At 39.8% G+C, this 27,006-nt stretch overlaps 1 protein-coding gene across 4 annotated transcripts in view; it reads left to right on the top strand.

Moving 5' to 3' along the window:
- The window catches only part of INPP5B (inositol polyphosphate-5-phosphatase B), a 79,269-nt gene that overhangs the window by 26,343 nt on the left and 25,920 nt on the right, over positions 1–27,006 (top strand). For all 4 annotated transcript variants that reach the window (XM_036745524.1, XM_036745526.1, XM_036745525.1 and 1 more), the window contains 4 exons: positions 13,736–13,823; positions 14,452–14,622; positions 22,492–22,593; positions 23,102–23,216. In XM_036745524.1, the coding sequence (XP_036601419.1) occupies positions 13,736–13,823; positions 14,452–14,622; positions 22,492–22,593; positions 23,102–23,216 (476 nt within the window). The remainder of the gene's footprint in view (positions 1–13,735; positions 13,824–14,451; positions 14,623–22,491; positions 22,594–23,101; positions 23,217–27,006) is intronic.

Below are 27,006 nucleotides of genomic sequence, written 5' to 3' on the forward strand. Positions count from 1 at the left end.
ATAGGGAAAGTGAATCTGTCCTTACTACTCCTGTTTCCTCTTGCTAGAAAAAAATCAAAATTGAGTTTTGTTTTCTTTTTCTAGCAGATCTCCTATAGTTCACAAGTTCACTGATTAACCCAGATGCTTCTTCAAAGGCACCAGCCCCTTTCTTTGCTTCTGCTTTAGAGACACCAGGTTGGGCATGCTAGGCAGAAGGGGCTGTAGGGGACAGGAGAACTGTAGATCACTCACTCATAGCGCAGACCAGAATATTAAGACATTCTCACCAATTCTTCATTATTTTGAATCGGTGTCAAAATGGGAAATATGCATCTGTTTAGATGCTAAACTCATCCCAAGGCCTTGTGTTCATTTCCAAGTTTCTTTGGCTCCTTCAGCCTGAAAGGCGTTACATTTGGATGAACAACTGGACTGGCCAAGTCTTCTACTGCTTCTCTGGCAAATGGTTTTCTTTTACTATGCGTGGGTTTCTCCTTTCTCCCTTAAAATGGACGTAGCCTGATTTACAAGAGATGCCTCATTTATTACTAGTTATGTGGCTAGAGGTGCCCTTACCCCAGTGTTCTTTCTTAGAGTGGTCACAGAGGGGGAAGAGATTTTCTTGGCTTACATGCATAGGGCTCATGCATCCAATGTCATTGCATGATACAATTCACATAGGTGTGCTCTGAGCACTGATTGAGTGATTAATAATTTGCTCTTTCCCCCAGCTAACTATGTGTATACACCTGCATTTTGTCTCAGGGTCCTGCAGAGCCCTGAGGCAGGAATCCTCCCATGGAATCCTGAGCAGTCAGTGTACTAGAAGGAAATAGCTGCCCCCAAATCTCATTGATCCTTCTGGAGCCAGGCATTAGGTAACTTAATAAGGTGGTGAGAGCAAGAAACTATCCTTGTCTTTTCAGAACCGTTCTAAAATCCTTTGTTTAGTGGAAAGTGGGCAGGGTTGTAACTCAAAGGTAGATTGAATTGTGTTATGTTTGTGTTCTCTCTCTCTCTCTCTCTCTCTCTCTCTCTCTCTCTCTCTCTCTAAACAAAGCATCATAGCTTGACTAGCCTTTGAAAGGAAATGAGTACTATTTATATCTCAAGATCCCAACAAAGCATAACCCAGATTACCATGGTAGACGCCAGAGAGATCGTTGGAAAAATAGCTGCTGGGTCTCTTAAAAAAATTGCAACTAAGTTCTGAGATTTTACTCTGTTGGAATTAATAAAAAGTTTCATTTGTCAACAAGCCCATTTGATGTGAAAGGAATGTCAAAGCATGAATTTGTTTCCAATTAACCTAGATGCAGTGACATCCTGATTACCTCTACCTCGGCTGAAGGCTATACTGGTTTCTAAGCAAATCGAATCATTTTAGGTCACCTTGCTGTTCTTACACAGAGAGTTCTTGTGTATTCACTTTCTTCCTCTTTTCCCCACCTGCTGTTTTCATTCTGTGTCCCTTGTAACTTTAAACATAGTCTCAGTTGGATAGAGCAACAAACTTTCTCTGCTTGGACTTTCTCTCTCCTAAAAAAAAAGTTTTCTTTTGAATTCTTTGAGGGACAGTTTGGAGCAAGACAAATAAACCATAAATATTCAGTTAGGAATGAAACTTTGAAAACAAGAGTCCTCAGGGCAGCTCAGAGTGAACAATAAATATTTATTGGAGGAAAGATATTATGTTGATCAACAGAAAAAATAGTTGACTTGTATGTATTTCTTTCTTGAAACATACTGTAGCAAGTCTCTATGTACAATGTAACTTATGTGACTAGAAGCCAGCGAATAAATGTGAATAAGATGTTTATTTCTGGAAGTGTTCGTGATTTCAGTATTCGAACAAAGTTTTGTCTTTTTTTTCAGTGCTTCCTTAGCCAGCTAGTTTTCCAAGGTTGATTTTCCCTTTTGCTTTAGAAGTTTTATCTTTGGAGGAGAGAATGAGCTCAATGTCTAAGAGGGCAAATGTTAATGGTGTATGCCTACTGCAGAAAGGATGTTTCAGATGGGGCAGAGTTGAAAGCATGAAAATTTAACCTGATTCTTTCTTGATGATGAGCATTGGGCAGATTTCTTCCCTTCTTTCTATAAAAATAGAGATGGGACAATATCTCTCCTGGAATTGTGGGATTCTGATTATGTCATCCAAAGTGTTAGCTATCCCTTTTGGCATTGTGTCTCCTGTCAATTCGATGAGCTTGCCATTTATGCATCTATCTTGTGGAGAACATAGTTCTAGATTACAGATCTGGAAAAGAAGGGATTTGGAACTACACAGTTAATATGTAGCCACTCTGCTCCTCCATTAAGGTAGAATTCTTACAAGAAGCAGAGGGTAAGATAGAGCCCCCAGCTGCTTAGTCCTGAGGTTACTGCCTTCTTCCTCATTAGGCAGAATAGGCAGCCCTCACTTCTCTTTGGTCTTCTTTTATCTACTTCTCTTTTGGCCCTGTGGGTGGGACGCTAAGGCCCTGGGAGGGGAATATGGGATAAAGTCATCTCTTAACATTCAACACGCCACTTTTCTCTATTGCCTACAATCTGTGTCTTCCTCTTTGGGAGATTTCTTTTTTCTTAAAACTTATTTTTGTTTATATCTTTTATTTTTATACCAACTTCATTTCCAAATATATCCTTCTTCTTTGCTCCCTCCCATTCCCCAAGGTCTCATCCCTTGTAACAAATAATTAAAAAGAGAGGAATAAAAGGCAGTTCTGCAAAACTAGCCAACACATCAGTCGAATCTCACATTAAATGCTACATTCCATGTCCATCTCCAGTTGTCCTGATTTATATGGCTCCAGAGGAGACAGTGAGGCTAGTGACTTTGCACTTGCAAATCAAGGCATAACTTGCCTGATGTCATTGGTCCTCTTTGAGAATGAAAGACAAACAACAATTATGCCCTTAGACTCCCACCTCTGCAAAGAATATAGGGAAGCTGCATCTTCTCTTTGGGTCAAACTTGATCATCAGGATTACACAGTTTTTGATTGGGGGGGGTGGGATTATTGTATTGTTCTTTCTCTTTGCATCATTGTAGTCATTGCATATATTATTTTCCTGTTTCTACTTATCTAACTTTGCATCAGTTTAATTCATCTTGGTTGATGACCTAATAGGACTGTTACTCAGAGTAGAAAAATCTTGTGTGAGTCATGCATTCACAGATACAAACCAGAAAAGAGAACCTGCTGTGTGTGATTAGTGATGACGAGGGTTGTCCAGAAACCTGTTGACCTTAAACTGCTTCCTGTTTTAGAAGTTGGGTGTTAAAAAAACTATATAAACAAACTGTGCTGTTTGGTGTCTGAAAAAGAGGCAAAGCTGGTTTTGGATAGCATTCTGACTTAGGACAAAATCAAGTTCTCCATTGAAGGCAATAGTTGAATTATAATGAATGCGTGTTATGTGCTAGTACCTGGCACAGTGCCTTGCTCCTAACAGGCACTTAATAGACTTATCGGTTGAGTGAATTAACATTCTATCTTATATTATTGGTGGTGACAGTTATTTCATAGTGACTGAGCAGCCATAATCTGTTAACTGCCACATGAAAAATACTGTACTCAGATTTTATCCAGTGTATTATGGTGTTATAAACTGTTAAGTCTCATAGGGGGTTCTTCTCTATGCATACATTGTAAGTATGACTTTCACAAATGCTTCCTTGAAAACACAGTGTTCGGGAGTGTTACACAGGAAGTGTTACAAATGGGCAAGACGTGGGCATTTGTTGATTGCTTACTACATGCCAAGAAGGGCAGTTAGGTGGCCCAGTGGATTGAGTGCTGGCCCTGGAGTCAGGAAGACCCCTCTTTGTGAGTTCAGATCTGACCTCAGACACTTACCAGCTGTGTGGCCCTGGGCAAGTCACTTAACCCTGTTTGCCTCAGTTCCTTATCTGTAAAATGAGCTGGAGAAGGAAATGGCAAACCACTCCAGTTTCTTTGCCAAGAAAACCCCAAATATGGTCACGAGGAGTCAGACACGCCTGGAAAATGATTTAACAACAACACCATGTATGCCGGGCACTGTACTAAGCATTGGAGATACAAATACAAGCAAAAAGGAATATAGTCATTGCCCTCAAAGGGCTTACATGCTAATAGGGGAAGAGAACACAAAAAAGGGAGTTGAAAAAGTGTGTGTGTGTGTGTGTGTGTGTGTGTGTGTGTGTGTGTGTTGTGTGTAAGTGTAAGGATGAAGGTACCTAGGTACCTTCTTGGCTGGCCAGGACACCTCCCTGCAATGGAAACTTCTGGAGAAATTCATCAGTGGGAGACTGAGGGGGAGTGGGGTAAGGGAGGCATGGCAGAGGGATGTTCTAGGATGAGGAGGCCCAAGGAATTGGGGCAGGTTCTAAGTGAGACTTCAGCTAAGGCATAGTGTTGAAGTCCTGAAAGCCAGATGCACAGCCAGGAAGATAATGGGAACATGACAAGACTGGTGTTTAGTAAAGTCAGCTCTCCTGGGGCTTATGTACTAATCTGGGTTGCTGCCAGCTCTTTGATTTGCATCTTGGACTGTTGACTAAATGATATTTCAGTGGCATTTGAGATGTTATGGTTTAGTTTGGTGACAGGTTACTAATGATATTATTGGGAAATGTTCATTGTACCTGACGCAGATAGATATTATACAAACTTATTCACAATTTTTATTGCTACCTTTTGTTATCTTCATTTTCAAATGTATTCTTCCCCCCCTGCTACCCATTAAGGCATCTGGGGGAAAGCATTTTTAGCAAAACTAACCAACACTTCCTTGAGTCTTTTATTCACTCAGATTAACTTTAGCTTTGCTTTTGAAACAATGTTTACCACTGACAAGTTTTTGCAGATTCTTTAGTGCTGGGGAATTAATGCTAGATGGAAGTGATGTGGCAAGTATCACTGTGACATTGACCTGTCCCTCAAGACATTCAAGAAGGGGAAGTTCTCCACCCATTTCAAGAGAAGTCTCTGTCTCTGTCTCTCTGTCTCTCTGTCTCTCTGTCTCTCTCTCTCTCTCTCTTTCTCTCCTTCCCTTCCTCCCCCACCTCTCACACATACATACGCACACTGTTTGATGAGGTCATGATGGTCCAAACCAGAAGTGTCAAACTTGTGGCTTGGGACTTCCTCCTCTAAAACTCATTGAGTGCAGGGGGGAAACAGATTAAAATGTAATTGGGAACTATTTAACAAAATAAATAAAACTGCAACTCAACATAATGTTATTTTGGTTTTTTTTTCCTAAGCCAATATGTGGTCCACAAGGGACAACACTGGTCTAGACTTTTTTCCTTGTCTGTACATTTTAAGGAAAGAAAATTAATTAAATACATAGAATGAACTCTCCTGCCCTCCAGGAGTTTACAATCTTATTGTTTAGAAAATTCACCCATAGGTGGAAGTTTAAATAACACTACAAGACAGTATTAAGTGTCAAATGAATTAAACAGACAAACTTTATAGTAGTTCTGAGTAGTGTTTCCTTGTGACCTAGAGGAGAGGAGGTAGGAAATGAGTCAGGCCTTGATGGACGGGTGGAATTTGTATAAAAAGAGAGGATAGAATTAGGAATTCCAGTTATAGGATAGTTCATGAGCAATCCAAATAAAGGGGAAGATTATAGAGTTTGTGTTATGGTGCAGTAAAAGAAAACCTTGGTAAAATAGATTAGAAATGGATGCCAGGGGACCTGAATGCCATGCAAGGAAACCATAGGAGCTCAGAGTTAGAAGGAACTTTAGAGATAATCAAGTCCTAACTTTATTAGAGGGATGAAAACTTTTTATTCTATGAATAAAGTGGAAAGTTGTTAAACTTTTCTGGAAAAGGGGAAAGGGGCATTTTATGAAAGGAATATTTTATTATATATTTATAGGCTTATTGATGCCTTCTTTTTAAGATCACTAGTCACCTGTCAGTATCTCCCCTCACTTTTCTCATAGCACCCATCATATAAAAAAACTCTACAAGGGGATCATGACTAATAATGAGTGTAACTTCCATACCTATAGTCTCCCATTTTTCTACAGAGATCAAGGGAACTATGATTGGTCATTGCTTATAGTCTGAGATCAGATGCTGTCTTGCATTGTTTTCATTTAAGTCATCATAGTCATAGAACTCTTAGTTCTACTTTCTTCATTCTCTTTCAGTTCATGTTTTCCCATGTTTCTCTGAATTCCTAATATCTCTTGTTTCTTATAGTACAGTGACTTTCTACATATGTACACACATATACACACACAGTAACTTTCTATTACATTCATATATCATAATTTGTTCAGCCATTCCCCAATCAACATAGTGTGTGTATTTGCACATGTGTATGTGTGCATATGTGTGTGTCTTCTCTTGCAATGAGTGGGAGAGCTCTCTTGACTTCCCCTTCCCGAGCTTCTTGAGGGCCAGGTCAGTGTCACAGTGAAGAATTATCAAGATTAAGAATAATCAGTAAGCCTTCACTTTGTTTCTAGCTTTTTGCTGCCGTGCCAAATACTGCTACGAATATTTTGGTAGAGGTGAGACCTTGTTTCTGTCTATCACCTCCTTGAGGGTGTGTGTATATATATATATATATATATATATATATATATATATATATATATATATATATATATGACCAGTGGGGGAATTGCTGGGTCTAAAGGTATGATCAGTTTAGTAATTTTTCTCACACAATTCCAAATTGTTTCCCCAAATCGACAGACTATTTCACAGCTCCACCGATAATGAATTAATTTGCTTATCTTTCTGCAGCCCTTCCAACATTAACTATTTTCATATTTTTCCTTTGTTGACAGTTGATGGGCATAAATTGAAACCTCAGAGTTATTTCAGTTTGTATTCTTTTATGACTTGGAGGAAATTTTCTTTTTTGTGGATAATTTTTTTTTCTTGGAGAAAACTGTATATCCTTTAACTATTTTTCTCTTGGGGACATACTGTTTTTTGTACATTTGTGTCTTCCTCCTCCTGAGGCTGGGAGTACCAACCCTGGTGGGAGGAGGTGGGCACATTACTGAAGGGGCAGGGTTGGCCTTAGCCAATGGGATAGAAGTTTGATGTAAAGATACCCCCCCGCCCCCCCCCCCCACTTACCAGTTTACCTTTTATTCTAGTTGCACTGATGTTATGTATGCAAAAACTTTTCTATCCCTTCTTTGCTTTCCTGAGAGAGGGAAGAGAAGCAAGAGCATCCATAGTTAGGGGGCTAGAGCAGAAGAAAGGGCCAGAAGAGGAGTGATCATAGAGATAGAAAGAACCCGATAGGTTGAGGGGGCCAATCCTGTATCTGCTGCCCACCCCATCACGGGCAAGCCTGCAGAGAAGTCACAGCTAGACCTCAGTTCTGAGCTGTCCAAGGAGAGGTGACTTACCCAGCCCAAGGCTGAGAACATACTGGAGGCTGCTGTTGGGGAGAGGATGTGTGTCAGTTGCGCGTGTGAAACTGGTTCAGCTGGCTTTCTCATAAGATATATGCAATGTGTAGTGATTGCAAGGATGACCACTTCTGATTACTTTCACAACATCTACTTAGAGCGTAGGATCTGCCCTTCTGACCTGGTATGTCTGCACCATGAGGAAACCATCTCACATGGGAAATAATTCCAATATGGAATTGAATGGTAAAAGGTCCTGGAAATTGCATTCTGGTTAATCTCTGAAGTTAAGACCCATGGGACTTTGGCTGGCATTGTATTTGGTGAAAGGGCACCTATTAGCCAGCCATTGTGGTGAGTTCTGGAGAGGTTATATCCTAGGAAGATTATAAGCAGAATTTATCAAGACTTGGTGGAGTTTATTCTAAAGTATAGGGCAAATAAATCTTATTTGATTGGCAGTGAAGGAAGAAACCAGGATTCATAGGCAGCTGATGAGGTACAGATTAGGTGCTAAGGCCTAGCTTTTAAAACAGAATTATTATGCATTTGTTCTAGCAAGCTTTCCATTAGTGGGGTTAAGCATTGGTCAATAAACTAACATGTCTCTCCCTGGCCCAGGAGAGTTCTCTTCTACTTGGCCCTTCCTAACAAACATCTCCAGGTAGAAACCCAGTATTCAAGGAGTCCTACAGATTAGTGGTGTCAAACTCAAATAGGAATGGAGGCCACCAAACTGTATGTGAGGATATATGTGGGCTGCCTGTTGATTTAGAAAACCACATATTAACATTATCAATGTTCTTTCACATTTTTATTTTATTTATCTTGTTCAATATTTCCCAATTCTATTTTAACCTGGTCCCCAGCCCACATGGGACTGTTGCTGGCCATTTCAGACAGAATGATGCCCTATTGATAACAGATGTAGGAGATTAAGGGCAGGAAGGAGGGTTGGGGGAGGAAAGGAAACCCAGGGCATAATGGAGAGCAGGACCAGGCTGTCTACCCATGAGTGCTTTTGGTCCCTTGAGCTTAAAAAATGGGATGTCTAGGTTGGCCCTCTATCAGGGTTAAGTCAACACTTTGGGGAAAGGCAGAATAGTACAAGTGATCACTCCACAAGCATTTCTTCAATGTCTACTGTGGGTCAAGCACTGGAGATACAGCCACAAAAGGGAGGAATTTATGTTCTATTGGAGGAGACGTGCACACATGTGCATACATATATGTACATATGTATATGTACGTATATACATGTATGTATAATCACATACACGTATGTATAATCACATATGCACACACACAGAGGTAGGTGGAGCCATTGTGCACAGAGCACAGAGCACTTCCTGGAGTCAGGAAGACTGATCTTCTTGAGTTCAAATCCAGCCTCAGATACTCACTACTCCCCTGGGTGGTCATTTAACCCTGTCTGCCTCTGTTTCCCTATCTGTAAAGTGAACTGGGGAAGACAATGGCAAATAACTCCAATATCTTTGCTTAAAAAAAAAAGAACAAACAAAAAACCCCAAATGGGGTCACAAAGAGTCAGACATAATTGAAATGACTAAACAACAACAAAATATACATATATATATGTTTCATAAAAGGTAATTTTGGTGGGGGAGGCACTAGCAGTTGGGAGATCTGATGAGGCTTCATGTCAGAGGTGGCATTTGAGTTGAACTTTGAAGGCAGCTAGGGATTCTAAGAGGTTGGGGTGGGGGTGGGGGTGTGATCTGTGCAAAGGGATAAGGACTGGTGACTAAATTTCAAGTGTGATGAACAACACGAAGGTCAGTTTAGCTGGAATATTGAGTGTGTTAAGGGAGGGGATAGTGTATGATAAGCCAGGAAAGGTAGAGAGTAGAGCCAGGTTGTAAAGGCCCTGAATGCCAAACAGAGAAGTTGGCATGTGATAGTAGGGGTATTTTGGAGCTGTCGGAGTTTACTGAGTAGGGGAGTAATGTGGTCTAACCAGAATGGCCTTTGTTTTCTTTGAGTGACTCAATTTATCTCAGTGAGCTTTACTAGGTGCTAAGCCCCGGGCCCAAACCCCATTAGGTCTTAGTAATCCATGTGGATGTGAACGTCCCAGGGTCCTAAGGGGAGGGGCCAACTCAAGAACCAATCACCAGAGCCTGAGCTCTGGTGATTCAGATGATGTTTGATGTCTGAAGCCCTATAAGAAGGGAGGACAGAGCCATTTGTGCAGGGCTCTGGAGATGGTGTTGATGAGGAGATTCTGGGCAGCTGTTGCTAAGGAGCCCTCCAGCTTGTAAACCCGGATGTTGAGACTTTGTTGAACTCTGGTAACTATGTGTTGGGATTTAATCAGACAAAGTCTGTTGATGTTTGTAATTTGTTTGCATTTTGATTTGAAGTTCAGGGTGCTGGCTTTTTCACCTGAACTAACTGAATGATATTGGTATGCTGAATTAAAAGTAAGCTTGTCAACCCCTTCACCTTGCTTTCCTTAATTAAGCAGATCAAAAGAACCTGCGCTGTTGGCAGCTTTCTGGGTGCTGGCTGTGGATGAATCTTATACCCCCACAGAAGCTGCTAGCCAGATTGTTAAAATGTGTGGTCAAACTTATGCCCTAAGAATATGACCTGGAAGTTATTTAGAAGACTTCTGGTTTGTCCCCAGTATTCTACTGACTTCCTGTGTTACCTTAGGATGATAGAGTCATAGATTTAGAGCTGAAAGGACCTTAGAAATCCCCTAGTCCAATGTCCTTTTACAGCTGAGGAAATTGAGACACAGAGAGGTTAAATGACTTGCTTCAGGACACATAAAGGGTCATTGGGGCAGACCCAGTTTCTAGAATTCCAAGTCCATCAATCCTTCTACTCTACCATGTTACCTTTGATAGTGAGTAAATCATTTCTCCCTTTTGAGACTTAGTAAATAAATAACAGCTTTTTAGTAAATGAGACCTGAAAGATAGCTTCTTTTTTTACTTATTTATTTCTTTTTAGTTTTCAACATTCACTTCCGTAAGATTTTGAGTTCTAAATTTTCTCTGTCCCTCCCCCTGCCCCAAGACAACATGCAATCTGATGTAGGCTCTATATATACATTCATATTAAACATATTTTCACATCAGTCATGTTGTATAGAAGAATTAGAATCAACGGGAGAAACCATGAGAAAGAAGAAAACAAACAAAAAAGAAAGCAAATAATATGCTTTGATGCACATTCAGACTCCATAGTTCTTTCTCTGGATTTGGACAGCATTTTCCATCATGAGCCTTTTAGAATTGCCTTAGATCCTTGCTTTGCTGAGAAGAGCCAAGTTTATAAAAGTTAGTCATCGCACAATGTGGCTGTAACTGTGTACAATGTTCTCCTGGTTCTGCTCACTTCACTTAGCATGAGTTCATGTAAGTCCAGGTTTTTCTGAAATCCTCCTGCTAATCATTTCTTATGGAACAATAGCATTCCATGTACCACAACTTGTTCAGCCATTCCCCAATTGATAGGCATCCCCTCAATTTCCAGTTCTTTGCCACCACAAAAATAGCTGCTATAAATATTTTTATACATGTGAGTCCTTTTCCCATTTTTATAATCTCTTTGGGATACAGACCTAGAAGCAGTATTGCTGTGTCAAAGGGTATGCAGAGTTTTATAGCCCTTTGGACATAGTTCCAAATTGCTCACCATTCAGTTGGAGCAGTTCACAACTCTGCCAACAATGCATTGGTGTTCCAATTTTCCCAGATCTTCTCCAACATTTATCATTTTCCTGTTTTGTCAGGTTAGCCAATCTGACAGGTGTGATATGGTATCTCAGAGTTGTTTTGATTTGCATTTCTCTAATCAGTAGTGATTTAGAGCATTTTTCATATGACTATAGATAGCTTTAATTTCTTCATCTGAAAACTGCCTGTTCATATCCTTTGACCATTTATCAATTGAGGAATGACTTGTATTCTTATAAATTTGACTCAGTTCTCTATATATTTTAGAAGTGAGGCCTTTATCAGAGACCCTGCTTGTAAAAATAGTTTCCCAGTTTTCTACTTCCCTTTTAATCTTGGTTGCATTGGCTTTGTTTGTGCAAAACCTTTTTAGTTTAATGTAATCAAAATTATCCATTTTGTATTTCATAATATTCTCTATCTCTTGTTTGGTCCTAAAAGACAACTCCAAGATAAACATTCTGTGATCCAAGGACGTCAGTGAGTTTGGGGGGACAAAATTCCATTTGAAGGTAGAGGAAGAGGATCAGGCAGGAAGAATTTTGCAAATGCCCATTGCCATGTTTCACTTTGCTGCCTTTTTCCTGCCCTCTAAGACTATAGCAAGGTTTGTTGTTGATTCATAGGTCACATAAGACATTTTCATTGGAATTTAATTATCTGTTTTGGATGAAGGAATTTTATGGGGCAAACATGGCTGAAAATGTATTTTTAGTCATTCTCTTCAGATCAGAATTTTTCTGTACTGTTTCATTCCTCCAGTGATACTACTGTAATTTGAGAAACAGAACAAAGAGAGTGTGCAACCTCTTTATGTTTTCTATTGACAAGGTATTAACCTTTCTAGCAGCAAGGATGCTATTCATAGAAAAAAAAATTTCTTCTCATCTTAATCATGTAGTGTAAACTTTCCCCTAATATTTCCTTGTGCAAGGTAGCTAATTGGGAATTCTTAGACTAATAGGTGTTTAGATCTTTTTGGTAGAGCAAAAGGAATCAACAAGGGTGGGTGTGCCTTTTGACAGCTTATTTCAGTTTCATTTCTCTGACCTTTGTAAAATGAGGATGTTGGATCAGAAAATGGTGTTCAAGACATGACCAAAGTGAGGCTTTATTTTGCTTGACTATGCATGTTTGTTATGAGGTTTTTGTTTTGTTTTTTCTACTGGGGGGAAGTGAGAGGGTAAAGGTGGACACAGACAAATAGGACAGTTTTGAAAATGACATGTAGAGTTTATTATGTACTATACTTATAAAGAACAGCCCTCTCCTTCTGCTCCACACTGTATATAGAAATGCTCATTTTATTTGGTGTTAAATTCAGAATTTTGAGATTTGGGTAGGAGAGAGAAGGAAGGAAGAAAATGCCCAGGTCCCTCTTCTGAATCTAATATTCAGAGATTTTCCTTGAGAAGAGAAGGCAGGATCTGGGGCCCTAGGCTTTCCTTGAGGGTGAGAAGATAACAGTCTCTCATATTTGCATGACATTTTATAGTTTCCCAAACATAAGCTGTTTCATTTGACCCTATTAGCAACCCCGTCAATTCATTGGGGTGGATATTGTCTCCATTTTACAGATGGGAAAATTAGTCCCAGGGAAGTTGCTGCCTCAGTCCAATGTCAAACAGTAAATGCTAGAGGCAGAATTAGAATCCATGTCTTTTGCCTAGCAGCTGGGAACAGAATTGTTTAAATGCTTCCTTCCCTTTTGCTCTCATCCTGCCCACACTGTTTCCTTTACCTCCTCACAATAACTCAGACTTAGCAGAATCTTATTCATCTTTCATGGTCCATCTCTAATATCATCTTTTCTATGATATTTCCCCCTGACTCAATCAATAAGCATTTGTTAAGCACATACTATGTGCCAGGCACAGTGCTAAGCACTGGAGATTCAAAAAGAGGCAAAAGAAAGTCCCTGCCCTCAAGGAGTTCTCTGTCTAATAGGGGAGACAATACGTGAACAGCTCTTGATCTCTTCTGAATCTTTATAGTATTTAAAAAAACCACAACCATTCTTATCTATTTTTGCTTTATAATTTGCATGCTGTTTTCTGCAGCTTCCTCTTTTTCCCTTTCCCTGCTCTCTCCCCTCCCCCCAATAAACTTCTTGAGAACAAGGCTAGGACTTACGTGTTTATATCTTCTTAAATGTCTAGCATCGTGCTTTGGTACATCACAGGCTTTATTCGTATTTGTTGAGCTGAACTAAGCTTCTTCTATAGGCTGTGAACATCACCCATATAGTAACCAAATCCTTCTATGCATTTTTGGTTCAATGTGTATAACATTATAATTTGAGAACCAGGGATCTATATGGTAAGTAGATAATTGTAGTTAATCGGTGATTTCTATACGATAGGGCAGCTAGGTGGCGCCATAGTGCATGGAGTGCAGAAGACTCCTCTTCCAGAGTTCAAATCTGATCTCAGACAATGTGACCCTGGGCAAATCACTTAACCCTGTTTGCCTCAGTTTCCCTATCTGTAAAATGAGCTGGAGAAGGAAGTGGCAAACCACTCCAGTACCTTTGCCAAGAAAACTCCAAATGGGGTCACAAAGAATCAGAAAGGTCTGAACAAAAACAAACAATCTCCATATGGGTAAATTTCTGCATCTTGATACTTTCTTCCTCTCCTTGCCCATTTACGTGTTCCAGATGCTGAAGAACTGAAGCCAAATGGGAAAGGAGTGCTGGGAGAGCCAAACTCTTGGATTTTGGAGAAGCCTGAAGCTGCATCTGCCAGGTAGGACTTCTTCACTTGAATTTTGTTGGTCTCAGAGTGGGGAACTTCAGTGTATAGTATAAGCTGGAGGAAATTCAGCAAGACCGATAAAGTACATTAAAACACCCCAAGGAAGCTGTGCTGTGTCCAAAGTCTGGCCTCAGTCTCAAACTCTTCCCCTCCTCCCTCCCTCCCTCTCTCCCTCCCTCTCTCCTTCTCAAAGTCAACATTACTCTTGTGTTTTCTAAGCTAGTAGGAGAAAAGCGTAGTCTGGGTAATGGTAGCCATGGCCCCTGCAGCCCTGGAGAGTCAATGACGGATATTTGGAGAGGTGCCCAGAGCTTATCATCCTGGGAAAAGGAGACATTTTCCCTTTTCTTGTTTGCTCTGTCAAATAGGACAACATTCTGTGGTGGAGGCTCCTTCCTGTGACTTTGTGGCATTTGTGGTAAGAAACAAGATTGCCCTCTGCCACCTTCTGACCACAAGAAGAATTACTTGCCATGGCAAAGAGGACAGCTTTGCTCCGCGAAGAGCTGTCTCTCCTTTTCATCCTCGTGGTTCTGATCTCCAAGTATAGACTTTATATTGATATATTTCCCCTGAGGCAGGACTCAAAATGCAAATATCTGCCTTGTTGTTGTTCCAGGCCGAATAAGTCAAAGTCTGAAATTACCAGCGACATGGTACGGTCTTCCACCATGACTGTTTCAGACAAAGCTCATATCTTATCGATGCAGAAGTTTGGACTCCGAGACACAATTGTGAAATCCCAGCTGGTACAGAAGGAAGAGGCTTACACTTACATCCAGAACTTCAGGTAACATGCTCAGAAGCAAAATACTGACTTAGCTCTGAAATTAAGTCCTTCGCTTTGTGCCCTGATCCAGGTGTCAGTCAGGCTTCAGAATCTCTTTCCTTGACACCAATTCTTTCTACTACCAGCCTTTCCTTTTTATCTCCTTCTCTCAGTTCTTCTCTCCTTTGACTTAACAAACCATCTCAGTCACTTTGAGCCCTGAAAAAAGAATTCAAAATGAAAGTTGTAGTAATCCACACTTGAGATTTGATAAGTCTTTTTAGAAAGTTTGTTTTGTTGTTTGTCCTTCATTCTCGAAGAGGACCGTGACCTCAGAAAGGTGATGCCATGACTTGCAAGTGAATTGGATTTAAGGGAGGGAGGTCACCAGCCTCACTTTCTTCTCCAGAGCCATCTGGGTCCAGTGGCCAGATCAGGACAATTGGAGATGGCCTGCAGATAATATATCGAGTCAGCGGGAGATAGAAGGCAGTATGGAAGTGTGTGATATCTTGGACCTAATTTATTCAGGCCTTAATTTCTTTATCTGTAAAATGAGGGTATTGGACAAAAATGAGTCCTTAGGTCCCTTCCGGCTTAAACTTCCATGCATCTATGAACTCAAGCTGGGATAGAGGTACAGAATTTTTCCCCAACCCCTCTTAATTTCAGAACTCTTCCTCTTTTGATTATTCCCTATTTATCCTGTACATAGCTTGTTTTGTATCTATTTGTTTGCATGTTATCTCCCCCATTAGATTGTGAGCTCCCTGAGGATAGTGACTGTCTTTTGTCTTTTTTTGTAACCCCAATGTTTAGCCCAATGCCTGACACATAGTAGATAGTTGATAAATGTTTATTGATTACTATTTTTAATTATTTTGCATTATAATTATAGAATAGAGCATTTATATTCATTTAACAGATTTTTTATTAAGTGTCACTTGTACTCAGTGCACCGTGCCAAATGTCATGGAATCATAAATTTTTGTTGTTGTTCAGTCATTTCAGTTGTGTCTGACACTTTGTGACCCCATTTGGGGTTTTCTTGGCAAAGATACTGGAGTGGTTTGCTATTTCCTTCTCCAGCTCATTTTACAGGTGAGGAAACTGAGGCAAACAGAGTTAAATGACTTGCCTAGGGTCACACAACTAGTAAGTGTCTGAGGTCAGATTTGAACTGAGGTCTTCCTGACTTCAGGCCCAGTGCTCCACCTAGCTGTCCATCATGAATTTAGGGGACCCTAAATATCTTCTAATCCAACCTCTTCATTTTACCGATGAAGAAAATGAAGGCCAGAGTAGCTGAGTGACTTATTCCAGGTCATATAGATAATAAGTAGCATTTTCTGAACTTGAACTCCATTGCCTATTGTATCCTACCAACTAATATAAGTAAATGCAGGCCCTTGCCCTCAGAGTTTATAATCTAGTTCAGGTGATTAGACACCTGATTCAATAAATATGGAATAAATGGGAAAGTGACTAGTATATAGGTGGAGTACAGAGTGCTAAGAGACCACACAAAAGAATAAGACTTTCTAGCTGAGGGAATTTAGAGAAGTTTTTCACAAAGGAGTCATTATTTGATTTTTTAAAAATATTTTTAAAACTTTTAAACTTAAAATCTCAAGAGATGTAAGCAAAAAGTAATAAAAGCATGTAACCTGAACTGTTTACATATTTTTTAAAAATAGATTTGAACAAAATAATAGCTAGTTTATTACTTCTTTCTGAGTGCTTATTTGTATATTTATGCAATTTTGAAAAGGTGCAGTTTTTAAAATATACGTTATTTGTGTCTCTTGATATATCTCCTACATTTTCCAATGTATCTCTCCCCAAACTCTTATAACAAAAAAGAAAAATAGAAAAGAAAAAAAGAAAAGCAGTTTAGCCAAACTAACCAACACATCAAAAAAACGCAATGTTATATGCAGTATTCCATACCTGTAGTGGTCCACCTTGGCAAGAAAAAGAAGGAGGCGCCTTCTCGTGTCAGTCAGCAAGTATGTATTAAGTGAGTATTCTGTGTTGGGTCTTGTGGTAAGCTTGGGGGATACAAAGAAAGGCAAAAATGGCCCCTTTAAGAAGTCTTTGTTCTAATGGGGGACACAACATGTCAAGGACTAGATACATAGAAGGTCTAGAGAGAGTAGATGGTTGGCAGTCTGAGGGAGGAAGGCAGCAGCATGGGAGGGTGTTGGGAAAATGCCTCCTGCAGCAGGTAGCATTGGAGGTGAGTCTTCAAGGAAGCCAGGGAAACTATGAGGTGTGAGTAAAGGAGCAGAACATTCTAGGTGTGAAGGGACAGCTATTGAAAAGTCACAGAGTCAAGAGGTGGAGTGTTGGGTCATGTTCAAGCAACAGCCAGAAGGTGTAAGAAGACTGGAAGGCTAGGAAGGGGCCAGATGGTGCAGGGCTTTAGAAGCCAAACAGGAGCATTTATATTTGATCCTGGAGGTAATTGGGAGCCACCAGGGCTTACTGAGTAGAGGGGTGATATGGTCAGACCTGCATTTTAGGAAGAGTCAGATGCAACTGAAAAACACCTGAAAAACATTCTCTTCTTGGTACCTACTTTTTTTCCCTAATAAATCTTTATTGATGCCTTTTGTTTTTTTACATCACCAAAATTTCTCTTCCTCTTTCCTTTAGTATTCTCCCTCCTCTCAGAGACCCATCTGGTATAACAAAATATTTATTATTAATAGCATCTTATTTTTCCCCAATTATATATCAAGACAACTTTTAGCATTCATTTTTACAAGATTTAAAGTTCCAAATTTTTCTCCCTCCCTCCCTCCCTTCCCCCTTCCTAAAATAACGGAATATTTTTTAAAAAAAAGAAAGGAAAAAAAGAGGAAAAAGATCAGTAAAAGTAATGAGTACATCAAAAAGATCTGAAAATATGTGCAATATACCACACCTGTGGATATGGACCTCTCTGCTAGGCAAGAACAGGGTTGTTGCGAGGAATACATGGAATAACATATATAAAACTCTTTGCAAACTTTAAAGGTGGGGAGGGGGAAGGAAAAGGGAATGAGCGTGTCTTTAGTGCCTACTGTGTGCCAGGCACTGTGCTAAGCACTTTACAGTCATCTCATTTGATCTTCCCAATAACCCTGTGAAGTAGGTGCTGTTATTATCTCCGTTTTACAGATAAAGAAACTGAGGCAGACAGGTGACGTGACTTGCCCAGGGTCACAGAACCAGTTAAGTGTCTGAGGTTGGATTTGAACCTGGAAAGAACTCAGGTCTTCCAGACTCCAGGCTGGACACTCTATCCACTGTACCACTTAGCTGCCCATTAAGCACATAGAAGGTGCTTAATAAATGTTTATTGATTGATTGGCTTACATTGTAATTATTGTGAATAATAATAATAATTAATAATACTCTGCACTATGGCACCACCTAACTGCTTCACTATATATGCACTAGCTATTTTTCTTTTATTACTTGCTTTGATTCTTCTCCATATTGACATGGTTCATGTGGAAAATCCATCTTTTCCTTTAAGTATCTCCAGATCTTCAACAATTTTTTATATTGGTTCATGTTTTCTTTTATATACCCATCTCTCCAACTTTGGTTTTTGAATTGGAACTTTGTGTCAGGGCAGCACATGGTTGTGAGGCCCGTTTTTGCGGGGGAAGGATTGGTCCTGTTTGGTCTTGGTCTGGGTCACCTAGGTTCCAACATCCTGAAGTTAGCTTTCCCAGTCCACCCCCACCCCCCATCTCCCTAGTGATTGAGATTCAGAGCAGAAGATCTTGAGGGCTCCCTCTGTGGTCTGCAGACAGGATGTTGGGGACCTCAGAATCCCTGAGCGTAGGGTGTCCAGGTATAAGTGCTGCTACTTCGTTCCCTGGAGATTCTGAAGTCTCTATCCTGGGGCTCTCTGACCACACTGGGTCTTTCTTGGGGAAGGGGATGTCCTTCATTCCTGTTGCCCCTAGACATAGAGCCTTGTAGGCCACAGTGTCTCTGACCTGTTCCTGGTCCCACTGATGTTGGCTGGGTTGGCAGCCCCCTTTCCTATTGCCCTTTGGCCTCTGGTTGAACTTTCATGCAATTATGAGATGGAAAAAGTCACTGTAGTTTCTCACTGTATTTTTTGGTCATTATTTGGCTGGCCTGGTGATAACTTTAGAGTTTTATTGGAGAAGGTATGTGGGAGCTGGGCCATGTGCCTTCCATTCGGGTAGCCATCCTTGTCAAAGGATCCAAAGCATTCAGTTTAATTCTTCTTCTTCTTATTGGTATCCCTAGTACTTAGCACAGTGCCTGGCACATGTTCTTGTTGCTGTTCAGTCATGTCCAACTCCTCATTTGGGATTTTCTTGGCCAAGGTACTGGAGTGGTTTGCCATTTCCTTCTCCATCTCATTTTGCAGAAGAGGAAACTGAGGCAAATAGGGTTAAGTGACTTGCTCAGGGTCACACAGCTAGTAAATATCTGAAGTAAGAATTGAACTCAGGAAGAAGAGTCTTCCTGACTCCACATTGAGCACCCTATCCACTGTTCCACCTAGCTGCTCATTAAGCGCATAGTAGGTGCTTAATAAATGTTTATCAATTGAATCGTCTACATTGTAATTCTTGTGAATATTGCCTTCCTGGTTTTGCTTAATCACTTTGCAGAAGTTCCTCTTACTTGTCCATATACGTTTCTTACAGCCCAGTAATATTCCATTATGTTCATGTTCCACAATTTATTTAGTTATTCCCCATTCAGTTCCTTTATTTAGTCATCATGTATATGGTGTTACTCTAATTCTGCTTCCTTTGCTTTTATAATGTGGTACATTTTTCTATATTTCTTTATATTCCTAATTTTATTGGCTCAGTGACATTCTTCTTTATTGATAAATTCAACCATTCTTCACCATGACCATCACAATAGACATTTATATAGAGTTTGTCATGTACTTTACATATATTATTTCAGTTGAGATTCTCCAAAAAAACTTATGAAATGAGATTCAGAGAATAAGTTGAGTGCTGGTTTTCCAAACTGGGAAGGGGTTGAGGCAAGATTTGAAATCAAGCTTGCAGACTCAAACTCCAGCATGCTACCCATTACACCATGCTGTCTCATCTAATCACTGGATGTGTTGTTTTGAGTTTTTCTTACAAATTAAAGAGCTGTGCATGTTTTTGAGTACTGATAGATCCCCTTTTCCACTTAGAAATATCCTTAGGAGAGAACCTTAGTAGAAGGATCACTGGTATAAACTGTTGTTTAGTATATAGTATAAACTATATATGTATAGTATATAGTGTACACTATAGTTCCAAAGGACTCATGAGACACGTACTAGCCACTTCTAGATAGAGCGGATGGCCTTGTATTTTCTTTTCTCTCTCCCTCTCTTTTTCTTTCTTTTTTTGGACTTGACTAATGTGGGTATTTATTTTGTATGACTATTTTAATGGGTTTTGTTTTCTAGCCTTCTCAGCAAGTGGGGGAAGGAAAGAGAAAGGAAGATAATTCAGAACTCAAAATAAAATTGAATTAAAAAAAACAACAGAGTATATGGTTGGTTGTATATTTCCAAAAAGACCTTTAAAAGTTATCATTTATTTATTCTGGCCAACAATGTGATAGAGTTCTTTTTTTTCCTAACAGCCCTATAAACACTGAATTTTAATGAGTTTAACTGTTGTTGCCAGTTTGATGAGTCTTAAGTTTATCTCAAAGTTGTTTTAGTTTACATTTTTGTGATTATAAGTTTGAACAGTTTTTCAAGTGATTATAATTTTTATTGCCTCTTGAAAGTTGTCCATATCCTTGGATAGCTTGCTTATTCATTAGTTTTTTATTATGTATTTCATATGTCAGACTTAAAATAGCATTATTCACAGCAAAAACACATTTTCCCAATGTTTCCTTTTCATTCTTTAGTTAAGAGTTTTTTGCATGCAAAATTATTTTTATGTAATAAAATCCATTTATTTTTATATATCTTTTTAAAAAGTTACATTTAATTTTTTTCAATTATCAAGCATCATTTCCTCCTTCCTACCTCCCCACCAATGAAAACATTTACAAAATAAAATAAAACTATTGTAACACATAAGTCAAGCGAAACAAATTTTCACATTCAAAAACATGTTTTGTATTAGACCATTACCTCTCTGTCATGAGGTAGGAAGCATGTTTCATCATCGGTCGTCTGGAATCATTGTTGATCATTGTGTTGGTCAGAGTTCTTGAGTCTTTAAGATTGTTCATTTATTAAAAGTAGTGATGTTATGGTATAATTTGTTCTCTTGCTTCTGCTAATTTCATTCTGGTTTGGTTTATACAAGTCTTCCAGGTTTCTCTGAAACCATTCTCTTCATTTCTTAAAGCACAGTAGTATCCCATTCCATTCACATATTGTATTTGTTTAGCCATTACCCAATTCATGAGTGCCCCCTTGTTGCTATTTCTTTTGCTACGACCATTGATTAATTGGGGAGTGGCTCTTATTCTTATAAATTTGAATCAGTTCCTTATATATCTTAGAAATGAGACCCTTACCAGAGAAACTTTCTGCATTTTTCTTCCATTCTTGACCAAATTGGATTTGTTTGTGTAAAACCTTTTAAAATTCATATAATCAAGTTTGTTTATTTTGTTTTCTGTGATCTTTTTCCCTTGTTTGGTCATGAATTTTTCCTTTATCCATAGATGTGAGAGGTAATTTCTTCCTTGCTTCTCTGATTTGTTTTATGATGTGACATTTTATATTTAGGTCATGTATCCATTTGGGGCTTGCCATGGTATATGGTATGAGGTGTTGATCTAAACCTATTTTTTTTCCCTAGATCACTATCTGGTTTTCCCACCAGTTTTTGTTAAATAGTGAGTCCTTCCTTCAGTAGTTGGAGTCTTTGGGTTTATTAGAATTGATTTTTGATTTTTCCCTTTCCCAATATTATATAATTTTGGCTTTGCCTGCCAAAGTTAACCTCATGGACATTTGGTTGTATTTTTGAATTCTCTTTTGTTCCATTATTACTGAAGGTGTCCTGGAGGCTCAGTTAAGAAGTAGAAATGAGAGGGGGAAGGAAGGTACTCTTGGTATAAAGAACAGCAATATCCCAGGATCAGAAATGAATATGCGTGGAATGGATATTCTCCAGGGATGGAGAATAGCTTTAGTGAGGAGATGGCCACGTGAAAAAATCTGGAAGGTGGCTGAGTTGTGGGGGAGACTCTGCATTCCAGCCGAAGGGACTTATTAGATGTTATTGTGTAGATAACAAGGAGCAACTGAAAAATTTTGAGCCCCAAGTATATTATCAGTTCTGGAAATATAAATCATGATTGTTTTTGAAGATCAAATAGGAAATCCTCCATTTGTCTTTTAGAGTCCTTTACAGACTATCCCTTTCCTCTCCAATCTGTCTTCAACATGGACATACTTTAGGCATTCAAGACAGTTCTGTCTCCTCTGAGAGAGCTCTTTTCTTCAGGCTAAACATCTCCACTATCTTCAGTGATCTTTGTATGGCATGGTTTCCAGTTTCCTTTGAGAATGCTGTAAAACATGTTGGGTCAAGGATCAAATCAGGGATGATGGATCCAAAGTGGATTATTAGTAGAAAGTCAGGAATGTTTAGTTAGGAATCTAATTTCTTGATGTTAAAAAGAATGAGAGCTAACTCCTGTGATCAACCTTGAACCCTTGCTTGGTGCCATAGTAAGAACAGAGTACTACGTATGGTGGACCACACTCTGCCCTCTCTATGACACTTCTTACGTTTTTAAGATTTTTTTTCCCCAAAGAGAGTAGAGATAAATAGACTGGGCAGTAAAATGATATCTTCTTTGTTAGCTCTATAAGTTCTTTTAAATTTCAGTTTTTTTCAAATTGATTCATTTTTGTGGTAGGTTCTTTGTGGGAACATACAATGTGAATGGCCAGTCCCCCAAAGAATGCCTCCGGCCTTGGCTAAGCCATGATGTTCAGCCTCCAGATATATATTGCATAGGGTAAGTATTTTTATCGCAGAAGCTCCTCTGAATCTTTACTTTGGATTTCGTGGCGTATGTCCGTGAGCTAAGACTTTGCAAGTAGTTGAGGGAATTTTAAAGTGACTAGGTCATTAAGGGTTTCTTTTCTGTCTATTTGCTGTTCTCTGTCATGTAACACATTTCTGATATCAAGATCGAACCATGTTTGTCATTTTAATGCTAACACTTCATAGTTCCTGTAACCAATTGTCAAAGTCATTGTTCTTGGAGAGTTTTGTTCTTTAGTTGTCAGACACTTTGCATGCCACAGACCAATTCTATCATGGAGAGGATAGAATTAAAGAAAGCTACAGCAGTCCACCAGATTTTGATTAGGCACCAGTCTAGGTGCTGTGGGAAGGCGATGTGTTCTGAAGCTTCCAGTCTGGGTGGGGAGATGGAATTTACAAATCTGGAACAATTCTAGAACATGCCTTGTGTTTTATCCTTTCCTTGAGGCTGACTTATTTCATCTCATTTCTGACAGGTTCCAAGAACTGGATCTGAGTAAAGAAGCTTTTTTTTTCAATGATACCCCAAAAGAGGAAGAGTGGTTTAAAGCTGTAACTGAGGGTCTGCATCCAGATGCCAAATATGCAAAAGTGAGATGGGGGTCTGGGCCAGAGAGTTTTGGTCCTAAAGCTTTATGTTGGCATCCAGAAAATGATAAGTCATTTTTCCTACATTTTACATGAACTTTAACTTTGACTGAGTGACCAATGGTCCTATTCCTTTTTGTTCCTAGTACAGAAGGGGTGTGTAGTACTGTTGAAAGGAAAAGATTTAGCGTCCTGGTTCCAAGGTGGGCCAGTAGCACTAGGGACCGTGAGCTGTTTTGGTTATCATAGCATACTCAATAACATAGGAGGAAAGAGGAAATATTAGCAAGTCAAGGAAGAGGTTGTCCCCTGTCATTTTTAGGAAAGTGATGTACTGTCATCTCCATTGTTTAGAAATGATTCTTTCTCCCAGAGCTAGAAGAGATACATTATTTTGGACCAAGCCCTGACTACATACTTTTACTATGGGGGAAGTCAGTCCCTCCTGCCCTTAGCTGTTATCTAATGTGCAGGTTATTTCATAAGTTTGCATGCTCCTTTCACAAATTCAGATTGCAAACCCTCCATACTCAGGCTATAAGCATTTGCTTAGCATTTACTAAGTGTGAGGCACAGTGTAAGCACAAAGAAAGGCAAAAACGATCCTTACCTCATCCTAATGGTGGAGAGAGCATGCAAACAACTACAGACAGACAAGATGGATACAGAATAGAGGGAAGGAAATCTCATAGTATGGTAGCTAGGTGGTGCAATGGATTGAACATCAACCCTGAAGTCAAGAGGACCTGAGTTCAAATCTGGCTTCAGATACTTACAAGCTGTGTGACTCTGGGCAAATCACTTAACCCTGTTTGACTCAGTTTCTCATCTATAAAATGAGCTGGAGAAGGGACTGGCAAACTTCTCCAGTATCTTTGCCAAGAAAATCCCAAAAGGGGCCATGGAGAGTCTGACATGACTGAAATGACTCAACAACAACAATCTCATAGGGAAAGAACTAGCAGTGGAAGGGGAGAGGGAGGAGAAGGGACCAGAAAGGGCCTCTTGAAGGAGATAGGATTTGAGCTGATTCTTAAAGGCAGCCAGAGAAACTTAAGGGAGTGAGGTAAGAAGGGAGAACATTCCTGACATGGGAGTCAGCCACTGAAAAGGCACAGGGGCAAGACAAGGAGTGTCAAGAAGGAAGATATTAGATTGTTAAATATGTGGAGGGTAAGTAAAGTGTAAAAAGACTGGAAAGATTGAAAGGGTCAGATTGAAAAGGGCTTTAAAAACCAAAGAGAGGCATTTATATTTGATCCTGGAGACAATAGGGAGCCACTGGAATTTATTGAGGAGGGAGGTGTTATGGTTAGACCTGCATTTTTAGGAAATTCATTTTGGCACTGAGTGCAGGATGGATTGGGGCGGGCAGAAACTCAAGGTAGGAAGACCAGTTAGGAAGCTGTTGCAACAGTCCAGGCATGAGGTGATGAAAGCCTTCCCCAGGTTGGTGGCTTTTCGAATGAAGAGGAGGCTCATATACAAGACAAACTCTGAGTGTAGAAATGATGAGTTTTGCCAACCTGTTGGATATGTGGAGTGAGTGTAAGAGAGAAGTCCAGCATGATACCTTTGTGTACCTGGGTGACTGGGAGGATTACAATGCTTTTCAACAGTAATAGAATATTAAGGAAGGACGCTTAGGGGAAAAGATAATGAGCCCTCATTTGGACATATTGAGTATTAGATGGCTATGAGATAGCCAATTCAAGATGTCCAAAAGTCAGTTGGTGACACTAGACTGGAGCTCAGGAGAGATACTAGGGCTGGATTTATAGATCTGGGAATCATCTGCACAGAGATGATATTTGAACCCATGTAAACTGATGAGATCACCAAGTGTGACAGTATAGAGAAAGAAGAAAAAGAGGCCCTGGGTGAGCCTTGAGGGTTGCCACGAACCTTCCTTTCCTCTTGCTCCCTTCTTAACTCTCTATAATCTGGCTTCTGACTTTATCATTCCACTGAAATTGCTCTCTCCAAAGTTATCAGTGGCCTCTTAATTTCCAGATCTAATGGCCTTTTCCTAATCCTGGGCCTTCTTGACCTCTCTGTAGTCTTTGACATTATCTATCACCTTCTTCTGTTTGACACTCTATTCTCTCTCTTGATTCTCCTCTGACTTGTTGAATTGTTCCTTCTCAGTCTACTTTGCTGGATCTTCATCCTGGTCATGCTTGATAGCCATGGGTACCCCCTTAGGCTTTGTCCTGGGTCCCCTTTTCTTCTCCCCTATACTATTTCAAGATCTCATAAGCTTCCATGGCCTCAATGATTCTGTCTGTGCTGATGATCCACTTATCTAGCCTTAACCTCTCTCCTGACCTCCAGATTTGTAACAACACTTGTCCACTGGACATCCCAAATTGGATGCCTGTAGACGTCTTAAACTCAACATGTTCAGAACTGAACTCATTCTCTTTTCTCCCCTCTTCCTGACTCCCCTATTACTGTTGAGTGTACCACTATCTTCCTAGTACCTGAGCTTGATATCTAGGCTTTATTTGCGATGACTCACTCTTTCTTACCCGCCCTACTCAGTTAGTTGCCAATTCCTGTCAATTCTCCCTCTGTAACATCTCTCTAGTATGCCCCTTTCTCTCTTCCGACACTGCCACCATCCCAACCTTCACTGGGATGACTACAATTGCCTTCTGATTAGTCTCCCTCTACCCCAGTCCACCTTCCACTCACCTTTCAAATTGATCTTCCTAAAGAAAAGATCTGACCATGTTACATGCTCTTCTCCATCAGCTCCAGCTCAATAAATTTTAGTGGTTCCCTGTCACCTCTAGGATCAAATACAAAATCTTCTGGTGTTCAAAGCCCTTCATAACCTGGCTCCTTCCTACCTTTCCAGTCTTCTTGTGCTTTACTCCAGTATCAGTGACATAGGCTTCCTTGCTGTTCCTTGTACGAGACATTCAATTTCCTGACTCTAGACATTTTCTTTTCTTTTTTTGTTTTGTTGTCTTTTCTTTTAAAAATTATTTATTTATTTATTTATTTAAATTTTTAGTTTTCAGCATTGATTTCCACAAGAGTTTGAATTACAAATTTTCTCCCCATTTCTACCCTCCCCCCCAGTCCAAGAAGGCATATATTCTGATTGCCCCATTCCCCAATCAGCCCTCCCTTCTGTCACCCCACTCCCCCCATCCCCTTTTCCCTTACTTTCTTATAGGGCAAGATAGATTTCTATGCCCCATTACCTGTATATCTAATTTCCTGGTTGCATGTAAAGACTTTTTTTTTGAATATCTGCTTTTAAAACTTTGAGTTCCAAATTCTCTCCCCTTTTCCCTCCCCACCCACACTCCCTAAGAAGGCAAACAATTCAACATAGGCCACATGTGTATCATTACGCAAAACCCTTCCACAATACTCATGTTGTGAAAGACTAACTATGTTTTGCTCCTTCCTATCCTATCCCCCTTTATTCAATTTTCTCCCTTGACCCTGTTCCTTTTCAAAAGTGTTTGCTTTTGATTACCTCCACCCCCTGTCTGCCCTCCCTTCTATCATCCCCCTTTTTTTTATCTCCTTCCTCCTTCTTTCCTGTGGGGTAAGATACCCAATTGAGTGTGTATGGTATTCCCTCCTCAGGTCAAATCTGATGAGAGCAAGATTCACTCATTCCCCCTCACCTGCCCCCTCTTCCCTTCCAACAGAACTGCTTTTTCTTGCCACTTTTATGCAAGATAATTTGCCCCATTCTATCTCTCCCTTTCTACATCTCTCAATATATTCCTCTCTCATCCCTTAATTTGATTTTATTTTTTTAGATTTC

This window comes from Trichosurus vulpecula, chromosome 2 (assembly GCF_011100635.1).
Source record: "Trichosurus vulpecula isolate mTriVul1 chromosome 2, mTriVul1.pri, whole genome shotgun sequence".
Classification (NCBI taxonomy): Eukaryota; Metazoa; Chordata; class Mammalia; order Diprotodontia; family Phalangeridae; genus Trichosurus; species Trichosurus vulpecula.